This window comes from Alosa alosa, chromosome 14 (genome assembly GCF_017589495.1).
Source record: "Alosa alosa isolate M-15738 ecotype Scorff River chromosome 14, AALO_Geno_1.1, whole genome shotgun sequence".
Classification (NCBI taxonomy): Eukaryota; Metazoa; Chordata; class Actinopteri; order Clupeiformes; family Clupeidae; genus Alosa; species Alosa alosa.
The window spans coordinates 30,204,642-30,222,040 of NC_063202.1; the positions used below are offsets into that span (position 1 = coordinate 30,204,642).

Below are 17,399 nucleotides of genomic sequence, written 5' to 3' on the forward strand. Positions count from 1 at the left end.
AGCAAACTGCAATATATCGAGTATATTCAGTATGTCGCCGAGCCCTACATTCTCCTCAAAAAATATATACAAAAAAGCATTTTTTCTAGTATGCCTGTAGGGCAGATTTGATATTTATATTGTTGTACTAAGTGATATTGCATAAAGTAAGGATTCATTAAATCGGACTGGCACGAGACTGTTTTGAACAACTGAAGCTTTAAAGAGTTACATTGTGAGGTTTTCGTCCCATTTCTATAGTTTACAATAACTGGCAGGGTCAAACTGAACTTGTTTATTATACTTCTTTAAAGGTTCCCGGTCTAGGGAATGTAAAACTCAAGGACTTTCAGGCTGCTTTTTTTCACGCACAGAATGTATTCCATCATATACTTTGCAAATGAAACTACTACCCCTGACATGGACCCTGACCCAGGGCCATTGAACTGTTCAATGCCTCACTTAAGGGAAGAGGAGAGATAGACTTCTCTGCATAGTCTGTCTGCCTCTTCATCCCCTCCATGTTTGGTACTATCTGTCCACAGTCCACTTGTGCCACTGTCTTTATGTCTCATTGTTTGCGTGCTATATTAGCACATATGCATAACCCCCCCCCCCTCCATGCCACAGCCGAACTGTGGCCACACTTCATTTTCTTAAATAGTTAAATATATAGACTTTACTTTACTTTATTTCTGCATTGTTGCAGTGTTGACTTACTCATTTGCACTATCACCATGACACTCATTCACACAGAGCACCTTACCATACCTTACTATGCACAGAGAATCACAGGCTCAGTCCCTGCCTCAGTCATTGCAAGCGCCTCTGATTTATTAATCACCACTATGTGGATACTGTTTTTAGAATTGATTTAGATTAAGTGTTAGTATAATTTGTAATTTTGTTATTTGTATTCTAGTATATTTTTATATATTGTATTAAGTGTTAGTATAATTTGTATTTTAGTATATTTAGCATATTCTTTATCTTCTACTGTCCTTACTGCTTAGTTGTGTTTTTATATTATATACTTTAATTACTCTTCTGCTGTTAAAGAATGTGTTTGTCTTGTATGTATGCTGCTGAGACCTTGAATTTCCCCTGGGGATCAATAAAGTATCTATCTATCTATACAGATACAAAAAGTAACCTTTTCACACATAACCCATACACAAATCCACTGAGCGATCTATTGCCCAATATCAACCAAATTATGTGACGGTAAAGGGATAATTCAGCCTGGTATTCCTCTGAGGAGCACATTCTCCCTGTGCAGCTACTTTGATAACATAAGTGGCATAAGTGCTACACATGGATGTTTCACAACATTAGCATTAAATTAATGGTAAATGGCAATGCTAATAAGGAGGAGTCTTACCTTACAATCTCTTTTAGGGTGGTGGTTTAAAATTGTGCTTACAATTTTAGCTGATCAAAAATTGTGGGTTGCACAAATATATATAAATAATAAAACATTTCAAAACATACTTACCTCCACAAAACATCGGGGAGTCACAAAGAATTGATTGAATTCATCTGGGCTGAACTCCCCAAAGATATACTGTTTGGGATAAAAAGAAATTCAATTTTATTACACTGCTGTGCACTGCACAATTATGCATTCAATCAGACTAACCTGTGCCACTAAGAAATTGATGACAGGTTGATAACAGTGAATATGAGTATATATGCTTACAGAATATGTTTAATAAATTGTACTGTTCTTCAGAAATGAAATAACTTACACATAATGGACACTAAATGTCTGCATTCTAGTATTGAAAACATAAGCTTAGCTCATCCATCTAAAATCCATCATCCTCTAGATGTCCCAAAACAATAACAGACCTACTCATTCCGAACAATATAACGTTTATAGGAAAGTGTGCTAGTCCTTCTGGCAAAGCATCAAAGTTTTACCACTTGCTGAATGAATAGAGGGATATGTCTGTGAAAACTGCAGATTTTAATGAGCCTGATCTACCTCCATTACTGGTATTAGTGAATTCATTAGATTTTGCCTGAATTATTCCTTTCAAGGTCATGGATCATTTTTTACTGCTTACTATATGACACTGTACACAGCAGAAGCTAAGAGAGCAGAAAAACAGAGGTTTAAAAATCAGCTCAACAATTTCACATTAACTTCAGTGGAAGTGAAGCACTTTTAAAGTGATGAGTCATGCTGCACTGTCATGGCAAAATGGCTGCTGGATGTCCTTATTTTGGTGAAGGGTTGAGCCTGCGTTCAGCCAATAAATAACATGAGGGAAAACTTCAACCAACAGCGGCAACCCTTGCATGGTTCTAGTCAACCATGACACTTGTAGTGGAAGATATCGGATTGCCAGCAGTTATTACGGTCCCATTATCACCCGGAGAGAAGAAATACTCTTTTCTGATTGGCTGGTGGGGTGGCTTTTAATTCTGAATAACAGGACACCGTTCCATATCAATGCTTTTGAATGGTAACTATAACAACCATAGTAGGACTACGGTTGCAAGCTTCGCAACAATGGAATCAACTGTAAACAAGCTAACTGTGCTATCGCTGTTATAGGGCCAATGGAAGTTGTACCACAAGCTGAACTTGAGCTTCTTTTTAAAAGAAACCGCGTGTTTCCTTTGCTTTAAGTATCTATCTATCTATCTATAAAGTCTATAAAGTATCTATCTATCTATCTATCTTTACAGTGGCAAACGGGTGATAAGCGGGATAATGGCCTTCGAGGTGTGTCCAGTTATACGGAATTAATGGACTCGGGCGGAAGCAACTTTTTGCCACTCGCCCTCGTCCATTAATTCCGTATAACAGGACACCTCGGGGGCCTTTATCCCTTACTTAAAGGAGAATTCCGGTGTGATATTGACCTAAAGTGTGTTGAAACATGATACCAAGTGTGAACGTATGTCTCATAGCTCACCTCGGCTTGTCCCATGCACTCAGAAATCTGCCGCTAGTTAGCCAATGCTACCCACAGTGTTTCGTTGTGGTGCCTCGGGTATTCGGCCTAGCCATGCAAATAAATCACTGTTTTACACCATTTACGAGGCTCAAAGTAGCTCCATACTTCATTGGTAGACTTACGAGGGCCTTGACATTTAAAACGAGACATTGAGAACTTTGAAAAAGCACTGGTAGTTTATTTACAAGACGATTTATACAGACAGTACAGAATTAACTTTTTGGCCTACTAGCCAAAGTGGCTGGTAGATGGAAAAGATTACCGGCGAGACATTTTTTACCGACCAAAACTAAACAATGCTTATCATAACTATTTTAAAAGTAGCCCATCATTACAGGGAAGCTACACCAGACGCATAACTGAAGCGCTCCGTTCGCGACTCGTAAAATCCATTTTAGATTAATGGTCTATTTTTTTTCGAACGTACCCGCCGTTATATAATGTCTGGTGTAGCTATTTCCATTGATTATAGTGGAAGCTAATTGTTACAGCAGACGCAACGCGAACTGAATGCTTCAGTTACGTGCCTGGTGTAGCTCAGCCCTTAGCCTATTATACAGATTCTCAGAACTCTGCAGAAGTTCACAAGTTCCATTCAAGTAAAAAGGCCTTTCCAATAACTTTGTAGCCTATGATCAGACAGTGTTGAAGCGGAGCGAACGAATTACGCTGCTCTATCTTGGTCAGTAATCAAGGCTCTTCACTATAATGACCACTACAAAAATATGACAGTGGCAATAGGTTTTGAGCTATGAATCACGTCTAGTTTGTTCGCCATCATTGAAAGTAAAAATTAAGCAAGTAATAGGCCATGTTTCTATGCAACATCTGAAACTTTCAAGTTCTATTTGAGTGGCGATCTAGTTGTTTTCTCAGCTATGCCTGACAGAGTAACCAAATAACTGTTAAACTTGTGCCCATAGCCCATCGGAAAATAACCTGACCATGTCAACACTGGGCGAACAGAACTATAATGCAAAACATAGTTGATATGGCAAGCCAATTTAGCGTGACAGTAGCCTATTCTCGCAGTTGATAAGCAGCTGATTTGCGTTGTTTTTAACACATCTCTGTGTCCAGATAGAGACAACAGTTTGTGGTGTTTCCTTATTTGTTACACAATGTGTTGTAAATAACACAGCTTCCGCTGTTTTTTAACACGCATCGGTGTCAAGATAGGGACAACACATTTGTTTTAAGACTGTGCTTGCCATAATTCAGCCGCCGATACAAAAGTATACTGGCCATTGGCGCTTGGCGGGTGCTAATTTCGAGCCCTGGGAGCTAGGATAAAGGCGTCAGCCAAATAATAAGGAAAACAAAACAAGTAGGTCAAATGTATCAGGGGGAAAAAACTAAAACTAAATAGGACGTCTTGACACACAATTTTAGACTACATAATGATAAAGGGTGTTTCCAGACATATAGTTTGATTGTTTGGTCCACAACAGGCAATAAGTTGTATGCAATGTTGCAAACAGACTTTGGTCTGGTTCAGTATCACGCATGCATCGTTTCTAGGATCAAAATAGGTCATAATTGAGCAGACTGCCCAGTCAGGTCACTTTTTTAGTGTTTATCTTCCGGTGATGGGAGCAACTTTGGAGTTACACACAGTTTCGCAGGGTGATCTTGGCTCTTATCTCCCATTAGGCTACATCGTTTGCATGTCACTTTTGGCAAATTGATTGCCATGAACTCCTCCGAACATACATCTATGAAACATTGTATCTTCTCACACATCTCTGTTGCCTGTTGTTCACGTTATCAGGACCACTCATATGCCATTTATTTAAGAAGGTGATCTTAACTCCCATAATTCCCATAATAACTGTTGGACCTATTTGCTTTCTCAACAGAGTTTGCTGGATGATGCGGCTCGAGACCACTTCTTTTTGGAGGTCCAAACAAGGGGTCAAATGCACTCCAGTTTGATAGAAAAAAAAAAAAAAAAAAAAAAAAAATCACTAAAGGCTATGTGTGTAAAAACACCCTAAGAAACAGGTGCCGTCCATTCAGACACATCCAGAAGTTTAGATTAATCAATGGGATGCTACAGAGTGCAAGCCTCCACCACGAGGATGGACATGGGATCAAAGCAAAGAAGCAACACATGCCCCCTGAAGGTTTCTATCTTTTCCCATCATAATGTTACAAGTTAAATTAAGGAGGATATAACAAAAGATAAACAACTAGCTATAATGTCATGGAAATGGAACTACATAACATTAACCATGGCAACCACAGGAAATAGCTTTTGCTTCAAAGTCTGAAACAGTTTAATGTTTCAAAATAATCTCACAAATAGGGATGTAACAGTATGAAAATTTAACCTCACGGTTATAGTGACCAAAATTATCACGATTTTTGGTATTATCACGGTATTTCTAAAAGTGTGTTCAATATGTTCAGAAAGCACTGATAGGCCTACACAAGCTGAAATAGTTACAAAAAGTGTCCCGTTCACTTTTTTCTTCATGCTTAATTGGCTATGTGCTTATAGCTTAACTTACCCTACCCTACCATAACTTGGAGTTTGCTATTTCTGTTATTTGGATGCAATGAGTGAGAACAAAGTAAGCGTTCAAAATAAAACTTTGGGCTACTGTATTCTCCTGATAACGTGAGGGGAATGGATTTAATGTGGACGTGAACATAAAAAGACGCAGAGTGGCTACATGATACAGTACACATTTTGCGGTGAAAAAGTTCCACCTTTTAAAATCAGGTGTAGCCTAATCCGAATCGTAGTTAAAACCATCAATTAGACAACAGAATCAGTAGGGTACCAGTTTTGTTCCATTATACCAGGCCTACTGTATGTCAAAAGCAGGCTCGGATGAAGCTGGGAAGGATGAAACACACGGTTTCCACACCGCGGTAATTAACAGTGATAATCATGATGTTTGAAATTAAAACGGTAATTATTATAGTCAACATTTTTATTGAGGTTTACCATTATACCGGTAATCGTTACATCCCTACTCACAAATATAAGGCAGTCTAGAATTCTTAATCAATTAACCAATCTTAAATGGTTTCATATTAGGGGTGTCACGATTTCGGACTTCAGTCGAAAATCAACCGAAATAACATCTCGATCTTGAACCTCAAAATCAAATGTAGAATCAACGATGCAGCCACACCCCCAATGTCACGTCCAGCATGCATGCCAATGCCACTTCAAGCTGCAGCCAGTTAAAAAAAAAAAAAAAAAAACTTAGCAAATGAAAAGAAGTTCTAGTTACAGTCCAAAACTTACTTTAAGGCATAACATGCACATTGATAAGTGCAATATTCCATGAACACCTTGTGTCTCTTCGGAGTGTGCTGAAACAATCAAATTTTTGTTCTGAGTTGTTTCATAACATGTTCACATTTATGTTTAATGTCTGTTCTGTTCGCGGTAGGCACGTTTTCAATATAAAAATGCGGTTTCAAAACTAAAAGTCCCACAAAACCAGGAAATATGTCAAAAAACTAAAAGTCCACCAAAACAAGGAAATATAGCAATAAATATGCATTAATAGTAGGCCTAACATAATTGAAAACAGATTGAAAATCGAAACGTGACTAAAATCAAAAATGAAATCAAACCGAGGATTTGGAGAATCATGGACACCCCTTCTTCATATAGTTGTTATACAATCCTGATAAAAATGATGGGGCAACAGTTTACTCTGTTATGGATGTTGTGATTCCCTCCTGTCAAACATGTTATTCAAATGCCTGCTATTCACTCATATGTTATTGTGTATGGAACTAGGTCACAAGAGCATCAATAAACTTTTCAACTTAAATGTGTAGCTATCATTCAGACAGGACACCTTAATACTAAATGAATGCTCAATAAATAGTTACTAGGTCTGTCTCAATTGTGTATTAGCTATACAAGTACTCTTTCAGTTATGTGCATTTAGGGCTGGCTAGTTGATTGTCTGTCTGGAACAATGTGGCGTAATGAAACAAAATGTTACAACCTCTGCATAGTTCCCATACTAAGCTGCAGCGCAGACAGCAGTGACCAGAGACAGTGGAATGGCAGGCCTTACACACCCAACCTCTGACCCTCAAATCTCACCGGTTCAAATAGGGATTACCCCCAGCTAGCTGTGCCCTTAAACAACAGCGATCATCTGTCAAGCAGGGAGGGTTCACACATGCAACACATTGGCTAATATCATTAGGCATTAAGCAAATGAGTCAATTTCCCTCTCCTTGTAACGAACCATCAGTCAGAGTTCAATGTGATAACACAATACTATGACCATACTGACAAACATTGCGTACAAACTTCAATAAATATTAAGATAAAGGGGAAAAAACAATCAGTGACTAGGCAAGTCTGCTCAAACATGATGTAAACTGGTCAATGACATCATGGTCTGAGTCTCAACATCAAAGGCCATTTAGGCCATCTTATCAGTCTGTCACTGTTACTCAGTCTGTTAGTAGTTATCTAGCTTCTGTAAAGCAAGTTGCATGAGGCAGGTGCTACAGCTATAAACCCATACAAGACAGGACAGGGCAGTGGCGTTGGGCATGGCAGCCTTCCCAGGCTGAGCGCTGGGTTCCCAGTCCCACCCTAGTGTTGGACTCGCTCCCCTTAAGATAACCTGCGTTCTCCCGCTGCCTATAATTAACTTAATCCCAGTCGCACTAACAGTGTAATTGAAAGTCCCTTGCACTTGCTGTGCAGCAGCAGACCTGCTGCCACACTCCCTGTTGGAATGGAAACCTGGAGCCAGAGTTCATGTAGAAAAGAAATGCATGCAAGAGCATCTATAGCAAAACTTAATTCAGGGGTTTCATTTATGCATCATTCCCAAAATATTTTATTTAAAGCTGGTAATGAACTGTCTGTGTTGATGCATGGCTTTAAAGGTCTATAGTTGGTGTACTTTGTTGGGGAGAGGGTAAAGGCTGCAGCAAGCTCACTTGTTCACTCGCTCCCTAACTGGGCACTGATAATCCTGCCTTCCACACTCGGACAGAGGGGAGGTAAAAAAAGAGGGAGGCACAGAGAAAAGAAAGTGCAATTCAAGCAACATGTAACTCTTTGGTGAACGGCTGAGCCACATTGCTGAAACGGCACTACAAGTGACAAACAGGCAGCTCTAATCCAATGGCCTCTGGATGGATAATCACAATCACAACAGAAAGAATGTCCCTTTGCCCCTTGCTGCAGGCGTGCCACACGTACCATACTAAGCCCCCTTGCTGTTCGCTTGGAGTGGGGGGGATTACCTCAAATTAGCCATCTGTATTATTTCCATGGGCTTCTGTGGCAACACACACGTTTTTTTAACCAAAGTCACTGCAGAGGGAAGGGGCAAGGTTCACACAACGGACAACGTCATCGCAGAAGGCAGGCCTTGAAGAACTGGGCACGGTGGGAGAAGAATGACATTATGCAAATTCACTGCAGCACCAGAGGTAAGGGGAAACTGAGGAATAAACAGAAGTGTAAGCTTGTGTCATTCTGCTATACTTGTTATTGTATGTCATTCTGAGATGGTTTTCAACATATGCCAAGATGTGGAAACTGTCACCATATTGTCTCCGTCACCAGTCTCTCTAAATGACCTTGTGTAAAAGTTTGGATCAGTTCATCACCAACACATGACTGACAAGTTTCTGAATGAATTTAGCAGCATCACATTTAAGTAAAACTAACACATGCTGATAGCTGAAAGTGGTTTCACAGGATTTTCTGGTTACAACAAATTGCTCCCAACTGATCAAATGCGGAATACTTGCCACACACGCCCCCAAAACCTCTCCTGTCCAAAACAACCAATTACTGCCTCCCACAGCACTGCTGCCTACCTAATGAATTCTGCACAACTGACAACATATAAAGCCAAAGGGAATGACAACTACTACCATTCCAGAAAGAGAAGTAGTACCATTTGGGGTAACTCAGAGATGTACTTATATACAGTTATGCCAGTTTCAAATAAAACAATTCATGATTAGAGGTTTCATATTCACATATTTATATGCGAATACATACATATTTCATATTACAATTCTTATACGCAGGTTTAATAGGCCTGCAATTAGAAAGTGATGCTTCATTTCCAATGGGATCAATAGTTTGAAATTCAAAACCATCTGTATTATTTCCACGGGCTTCTGTGGCAACAGAAGGTAACCCACAGGCAACCCTGATTATACGTAAACATTGCCCACCAGTCACTTCTTATTCCATTTCTGGCCATAATAAGATGGCATCCTGAGCTCAGAGATCTAGGGGCCCACCCCTACACACTTAACTTTCCCTCCTCTTCCTTTTTCAGTAACTGAACGCTTCTTCATTCTAGCATACAGACACTCACAAAATCCACCCACCCCTTCTGCCACCTCATGTGACACTGACACAATCCAGCATTGCCACATCTCTGTTAGTTATGTTTTGCCAACTGACAAACTCCATCACAAACCATTAATAGATCCACACACATAGGCTTGTGTAAAGTGCATCTGACACAGACAGAAAGCATTTGCTTTAGCCAGGGAGACACAGTCATTTGAAGCATGCATGTAGTCACTTTAGAACTATTGTTTATGCAATACAAAATTCCAGAGTTGCGCATCTGTCATTAAGACTGTTTAGCTTGTTGGCTTTTTCATTGTTCACATAGTGCATGTCAGTCATTCCAGCAATTAGTATAATGAAATTGGTATGCTTCAATGAAACGCCTAAATTGTTTAATTGGTATATTACGTTTCTGGATCAAAATCACACCGCAAACCCTCAGATTGTACTGAACAGAATGAAACTAAAAGTTGTTTCAGTTACTGATGCCGACACGTTACAGCCACCACCCAAGGTGGCAACCACAGACAACAGAGATGCGGGCCCTGTACAGACGATTGACAGAGGCACAGTTCAACAGGTTTATTAAGTAAGTTAAATATTGTTCAGAGCTATTCGACGAATGTCAGAGTTTCGATATTAATAAAACGCAGCGTTTAGATATTAATGAATGAAAAACAAAGTTACTGATTTACATTCCATCAAACACTCTTAATAATAAACAACTGTAAACATCACAGAAGTGTCAAGCGGTGGTCTGCAATTTGAATCACAGGAGGGGGATGGGTGATCAACTATGATTCAGCTGAATTCTGTTGCCGGTCATATTTAGTTAAGATGTCAAACACATTTTGCGCTTACATCAGCTTGTAACAGCAAAGGGGGAAACGTTACATTACCAACTCTGATCTTATTTTAGACATAGGTGTCACCAATTAAATGTGAACACATTTATGTGGTCGGCCAATATATCAATGTACGCTTGCTAACGTTGGTTGACAAGGATGGTTTTAGCTAACATGCTAACAGTTACCATGGCACACGAACATTAGACATTCAACGCGTTATCCTTATGTTGTGGGGGGAAGCGTTACCTCCACTACTGAATGACGAGTACAGGTAATACTACAACCGAACATATTTTTGCCATAAACAGCTTAAATGAGACGCACTTCATGAAGGCTAAGTCATGCTGCTGTATTACAGGCATATGGGGTAACATTAGCTGTCGCGCCATACCAAGACATGCTATCTAGCTATTTCGAGTTAGTTAATGTAAAGGTCTGATTTGATGTCGGAGTTCAAGGCAAAGTTAAGTTAAATGAATTTCGTGTACTGAATAAGGTCGATCAACTGATAACTTAAAAAAAAAGTATTCGTTGCTGAACGTGACAGGGAAACGGGGTTAGCTAGCTAGCGCCATGACGTTATCATTTAGCAACTTCAAGATGAGATACCTTAGAGTAATGCATGCCTGTATTTCAGACATTTGGGTTGGCCATAGATCCCTTTCAATTAGTTTTGCACATTTGATTAACCGTCTGTGGAATTCATCGACTGTCACTTATTGCTCTTACTGATGCAAGGGTATCTTCCTGTATGGAACGTAGCTAAGGTTAGCTAGTAAGGTAGAGCACGTTACAGTTGTGTGCACTGCACTGTAGCCAATCCCATTTAGCTAGGTTAGTGATAACCAGTAAGCAAAAAAGCGATGGCAACTTTGACCATCGTTTCAAGATCAACAATCAAAGTCGATACGACCCAAACTATAAAACTACTATTATTTTCCAATCGCGCATCCATTGAGCGCGAACTATTTCTGGATGAGAATGAAACGCTTCTTGCACAGGCCTCATGACATGTACTCTATCGGCGGATTTTGAATGGATTTCGACAGAAGACCGCCCCCAATCAACAGGCCCACTGTATGTCATTAGCAAGCCACACCACCTGCAACCCGCGGTGATAGCTAAAGCCGTGAATTAAAAGTAAGACTTTTAAACGACACCCATCATTCAAAAACTATTAAGTTAACCGTCAGTACATATATATAGGCATATCTTAGGGAAAAAAACAATTGGCAACTATCCTTCCCTGAAGGAAAACATTCCCTTAGCTACCCTGCTAATCAAAATCTGCCCTGGGATAAGAAGGCCTGCCACAGCAATTGAGCAGGTGGGCCAAGCTCACTCACGCAGCAAAATAATGTGCTGGCTTCCAACACTAGGGAAAAGAAATGGCACCTGCGTTAACTTTACAACTGCTAAATATTCTTACAATATCACTTTTGCTCCGATGAGTTTAAACCACCCATATGGTTGTTAGCTATCTGGCTAAGAGTTAGCTGGCTAGCTAGCAAGCTAATTTGAATAAGCAAGGCTTGTCCGGCCTGCACCATGCTGGTGTTTCAATGGGAAATGGGCTTTTCATTGCTAAGCCCACTGTATCGACGAGGAGAATAGTCAGTTACACAAATACATCACATGGAGAGATTGCGAAACAAGCCACGTACAACTCGCAAGCACTTTTACATCTGAATGATGTTACAGTAAGGAGCACTAAGACTGTCAGTTAACGTTAAGTTTTCTGTACCTGGTTACTGCGCGAAGCCATGCTCCCGGTGAGATTTTCTTCTCCTCAATCAGAAGATGAATATTCTCGCAGGGAATATGTCAAATGTTGGTGTAATAGTTACAACAAAGCAAGTCCTACAGCGACATTGTTGTAATTTAACAAACTCTGGTCTGACAGTGGTGATATTCGGGTAATGTTCAACTACTCCAGCATATCACGCTGTTTCCTCCGCCGTCGCCGCCATCTTTGTCTCGCCTCTTCGCTTTTAGTGGCCTGCGCGCGGAGAGTGGCGAGTGTGCTTCGATGTCGGCGCGTGCGTTTACGTCCGAGTAGGTGGAGAGTGAAAATTGACGCACAAGTTTGAACTAGAGTGGCGCTGTTTACAGCACAAGGTCCTGTCAAAATTGTTATTCAGCGGAATTATTCTGCTCAGTCCCATTGTAGTCTGTCATGCAACACACTGCAAAGCAATGGCACAGGTAGGCTAGTTCATAACGAACATGGCAGCAGATCCTCTTGTCGCGTTAACAGCCTTTATGCCGATTTTGTGCTTTGAAAGATGTCATGACATGTGAAATGTTTGCCAGGAAGGCATCAGTAACCTACCACCAGGGTCAGCTAACGCATTCCTGAATTTATTGGCTAATAGGTACCAACCAAGTTGATTTTTATTTGATATATTGGTGTAATGGAGTCAAAGATAAGTCTGGGACTTTAGACTGCAGAAATAGGCTAATTATCGCAGCTAGGCATGAACATTGCATGAAAAGGTTCTCACTCAAGCCTAGGCCAAATGGGCCACAAAACACCTGCAAATAAACACCTGGATTATCGTTTCAGCTCTAGTTAAACATGTGCAGACAACTGAGGATACAGCCTTCTAGTTGCTACTATCCCAAGAAAAGAAGAAAAACATCAAAAGCCTACACCTCTACCTGTAGCCTGCTACTTCGCAGTGGCAATAAAAGGCGACAGCCATGACGCGAATGGGGCGGTCTTAAATTGAAACTGGATAGGTAAGTAGGTAGGTAGGCAGGGAAGGAAAAGTAAAATCTCGATGGAGGCCTACATCGCCTTAAAAGGGGGAATGTCAAAGGGTGGTAAGCTATTCGGAGAACCTTATCACGAACGTACAGGTAATGTGGCAATTTTCCGTTTTTTTATTGATGTAATTTTTGTGTCTTTATTGTGTTATGGCCGAGACTTAGGGTAGCCGCCCAAGAGGTCAACGTTGCGTAGGAGGAAAATATTTAGCACGGTTTTATTTCCGTGTTATCAGAATCCCGCGTGTATAGGCCTACATCAAAACAAGACTTGCCCAAAGACGATAGCCTAACATGACATTAGTGAGCCTAAGTGCTAGTGTTTGTTTACAATGTAGTCTATGACGTTCATAGCATAGCCAATGTAAAGCCTAATATTGGTGGGCTTATATATTTTGGATTGGACGACACAATAAGATGTAACAGGCAGACACAAGGAATAAAACAACCCCACTAAACAAACCACAAGTAGTCAGATTAGTGTTTTAGTTGTTTGTTTTCTTTTGGCTCTGCTCTCTTGTACATTTCCCACCTAGGCCTACGTATAATTACTATTGGCCTATGTTTGCTTGATTTAGAAGCATCTGATTTCCCTCCTTGTCTTGAACAGGTTGCCCATAATTTGAAGTTTGCCAAGTAGCCTACCACATTTGCCACAATGCCAGAGCCGGACAGGCACCACCGACGGGATGATCACCGCCATAAAAGCAGAGAACGAGAACAGTCTCACTACACAAGAGATGATGAGAGAGAAACGGAGAACTATTATGAGAAGAGAAACAGGACAGGAGAAGAGAGGAACTACGGCAATGATAAGAGTAACACAAAGCGTAATTATCCCGAGAAAGACAGAGGTGCATACACTCACCCAGACAGGCATAATTATGACTCTCATCATGACCAAGGCCATCATAGACAGTAAGAGAATTACAAGCGCTTACAAACTGCTACTATACCTTAAATTGGATGTGTGTATGGCTCTTGTGTAATTCTTTCCTCTCTATTTAAGGTACTTGGAAAGTCCTGTGTCTTCTTACAACCAGTATGACCCAGAACACCGAGAAGCACTTCACAATATCAGATATTTGGGCACAGGAAGAGGTATCTTAGCTGAAACATTAATTTCAAAACATTTAGTTTCAAGACTTGGCAAAAGTCATCTTGAACTTTTCATGGACTAAGTGGCTATTTTTGTTTTAACTCGGCAGTGAGAATTGAAATCTCATGCCTGACCTTCCTTTCAGGTGTAACTTCTTAACCACAGATCAATATTACAGTTATAGCATGGGCTGGACACTATGGTTTTGAAAATGAGGTGTGTGATTGTCTTTTACCATTCAGGAATTTGCCAGGCAATGGAGGTATTTCTCAACATGTTGATCATTATATGTGCTGGAGTTTCTCACAGTACAAAGGGGGAGTACCGTGATATTGCCAGCCTTGGTGGTTTGTATGAATACCACTATGGAGGTGCCAGCGCTTTCACCGGAGCAGAGGCAGAGCGAGTGAAACAACTTGACCGACAGTTCTATCAGCTCAAGCTGCCCCCTTACATCTTCAGCATGGCATGTGGAGGGGCATTGATGGTTTATGCTCTCCTCATGCTGGCCCTGGGTATCTTCCGTGTGCCATACCGCTGGCCATTGACATTACTGGTAGAGGCCATACTGAATGGCCTGATTGGCTTGGGCTACATCCCTGCAGTGGCGTTCTACTTCATTAAACTTCAGGAGACTTACAACCACCCCATTTGCAAGGAGAGGGAGGAAATGTATAAGAGCAAAGGTCACAGAGGATTTGAGTGCTCACTCCATGGGGCAGATGTTGCAGGAGGTCTGTTTGGGGTGATGGGGGTCATTCTTTTCCCCCTTGGTGCAGTGCTGGCTATCAGGGCTTTCAGGACAGTCAGAGAGCGCAAGAAGCAGCAGGAGCTGGAGAACAATCATTTGTAAAAAGGGTCTTCTCCAGTTTTTTTGTTTGGGCTATAGGTATTTTGGGGTTCAGCACGGTCTGAGAACAAATTTCCACTCACACAAGAGAGATAGGGTTATTACTGTTATTTGATATCAGAAATTTAGCCTACAGAAAGCACACATTAGGTACAGAACTCTCCACTGGTTGGAATTGAAATTCCATATCTGTGCACTATACAGTACAGAATACACTACTTGCGCTTAAAATCTGAATAGCTTGTTTTTTACTGCTGAAACAGAAGGGAAACAGAAACTAGCACACATAAATCTCATTACCATTTGTAACTTTTGGCTGGACACTTTATCACTGTTTACTTGCAGATTGCTGTCTATAGTTACATAATAACTATACATAATTTTAAAATATGTAGTTTTATGTAGCTGTATTGTTTTTTTGTCTTTGCTTTTATCTAAAGACTAACGATTATAGGTCATTTGTATTAGTTGTCAGTGTGTCAAAGCTAATAGGCCATTTATATTGGTGTCAATATCTTTTGAGCATTTTTAGATTGACTTATTTTTATGGTATTTACATGTCTATCTTTAAAATGCATATACATTCCATTTCCCACTTAATAAATACTCATTTCTGGACATATTTTACCATTGTCTTTTGTCACAGAATAGCAACAGCAATATGTCAAATTGCTTTTGTGGTTGATTACAAATAATGAATGAATAAGTAGAATTTTGTACAAAACTAGGGTGTTATACACATTCAGTGACACTCAGTCAGTAAAGTGTAATAGGATTTTTTTGTAAGGACTTCTCACCTAACCTGTTTGTCCTATTTCAAAGTAGCATGAAACTACTTTGTTTATTTGCAATAGAACCCCAATCTTCCTGTGATTTTAAAGCAGCATGCATTTTATCTAAAACTTACCAGGTTGTAAATAACCAAGGAAATGAGGACTATGAGACAAGGTTGATTCAAATGTTTAAATGAGGAACATATACCCAAGAAAATATCCCAAATACCCAATGGAGTATCAGTGGATCCATCAGAAGAAAGAGGGAGTTGCATCACACCCCTCAAATCACACACAAATGCTGTTCATCAGGTTTGTGAGGCAATCCACCACAGTCTAGCCATCACCCTGAAAAATCCACTAGTTCAGTGGCTGGGGGTGCAGGTGTGATACTGGACTCCGCTGGAGGGTGAAAAAAACATTGTTTTAGAGGATCCACATTAAAGCAAGTAGCTTAAGGTATGGGAAAAGGTTTTTATGGCTACATGAAACCAAAAGAGTTTTTTGTCAAATATTTTGTGTGTTACAGGTGTAAATCTCCCACTGACTCAGGACAAAACACCTAAAAATACTGCAGAGGTAACATGCTGTGAGTTTTAATCAGGCATTGTTGAAGGGAAAATGAATGCAAGGGAGAATGAATGGAAATAAATGACACATAATCACCAGTTAACTCATTGCAGTCTGTTGTAACTAGGCTTGGGGTAAACTGCAGAAGAATATCAAAGCTGACTAATGTCAAAAGAGTAAAGGCTAGTTGTAGCAAGGGGTTCTCTACCAAGTATAACCTATAGGGGTTCAATACTTAAACAACAGAATATTTTAGTTTTTAATTTATAGATTTTTATTTTTAGCACACATGGCTTTTAAAATATAGCATACGTGTTTGCAGTGAAAACACTGACTGGTACAGTATATAGTATTTCGTTTCTTTCTGCAAAAGCTGTCATATATCATATGGTTTCAGAGACAAGAAATTAAGAAGGGTTGGGCTGATATTTGGAAATGACTAGTGTGTTTAAATGACTGCATATGGCTTTGACTATGATATATGCATATGACTGCCAGTGAATTCACCAGGTTGGTCAGTTGCTAAAGAACTTTGTTGGCATTGCATGTGAAGACACAGCTCTATGCTCAATTTTCACGGATCATCATTGCCCTTGGACATTTTTCAGCTGGTTTGGAAATTGGACTAATTTTAACATCACTTTTCCCACTTTTTAAATATATATATATATACTTTTTTTTTACTTTTTATTTGTTTATTTGTTTTGTTGTCTGTCTTGTATGTCTTGGTGTCACGGGTACCCTGGCGACTACGCCGCTCCGTCCAGCATTTTTTGTATTTGTTATTTTTTAAATGTATTTGTCATGTCTTGATGTCATGGGCACGCTGGCGACTACGCCACTCCATCCGGCATCTTTTGTCTTGTTATGTGTCTTGTTTGTGGAGCGCTTTGGGTTGCACTCTGTGCATGTTTAAATGCGCTTTAAAAATAAAACTGACTTGACTTGACCTTTCATACCCTAAAATATACAAGTGGGTGGTACTGTGTGTGTGTGTGTACATACTGGATGTATACTGGATGCATGTATGTATATGAATGAATGACACCCATTTAAATATTTGTAAATTATGAAATAAGTACTATTATACAAATATCACATTCAGCTATGAGGTCACTACGTTACTATGAACATAAATACAATCAAATAAAAGCATAAGCACAAACTGTATTCTAATTCATTACTTCAGCGTTGTTATGTAAGCAATGTGGACACCTGAT

The 17,399-nt window shown here is 39.9% G+C and overlaps 2 protein-coding genes across 5 annotated transcripts in view; one reads left to right on the forward strand and one right to left on the reverse strand.

The window, feature by feature from the left end:
- Positions 1-12,094, reverse strand: part of usp10 (ubiquitin specific peptidase 10) — a 33,471-nt gene extending 21,377 nt beyond the window's left edge. For both annotated transcript variants that reach the window (XM_048262489.1, XM_048262488.1), the window contains exons 1-2: positions 11,863-12,094; positions 1,475-1,543 (exon numbers count right to left, since the gene is read on the reverse strand). In XM_048262489.1, the coding sequence (XP_048118446.1) occupies positions 1,475-1,543; positions 11,863-11,883 (90 nt within the window). In that variant the 5' untranslated portion in view covers positions 11,884-12,094. The remainder of the gene's footprint in view (positions 1-1,474; positions 1,544-11,862) is intronic.
- On the forward strand, positions 10,118-15,454 carry marveld3 (MARVEL domain containing 3). 3 transcript variants are annotated; one of them, XM_048262491.1, is made up of 5 exons: positions 10,118-10,389; positions 12,685-12,860; positions 13,498-13,805; positions 13,897-13,988; positions 14,229-15,454. In XM_048262491.1, the coding sequence occupies exons 3-5, from the start codon at positions 13,546-13,548 to the stop codon at positions 14,837-14,839; spliced, it is 963 nt and encodes a 320-aa protein (XP_048118448.1). In that variant the 5' UTR covers positions 10,118-10,389; positions 12,685-12,860; positions 13,498-13,545; the 3' UTR covers positions 14,840-15,454. The 3 variants fall into 3 exon arrangements, with proteins under 3 accessions (XP_048118448.1, XP_048118450.1, XP_048118447.1); XM_048262493.1 differs by lacking the exon at positions 12,685-12,860; XM_048262490.1 differs by lacking the exons at positions 10,118-10,389; positions 12,685-12,860 and adding an exon at positions 12,867-12,980.
- The last annotated feature ends 1,945 nt before the right edge of the window (positions 15,455-17,399 follow it).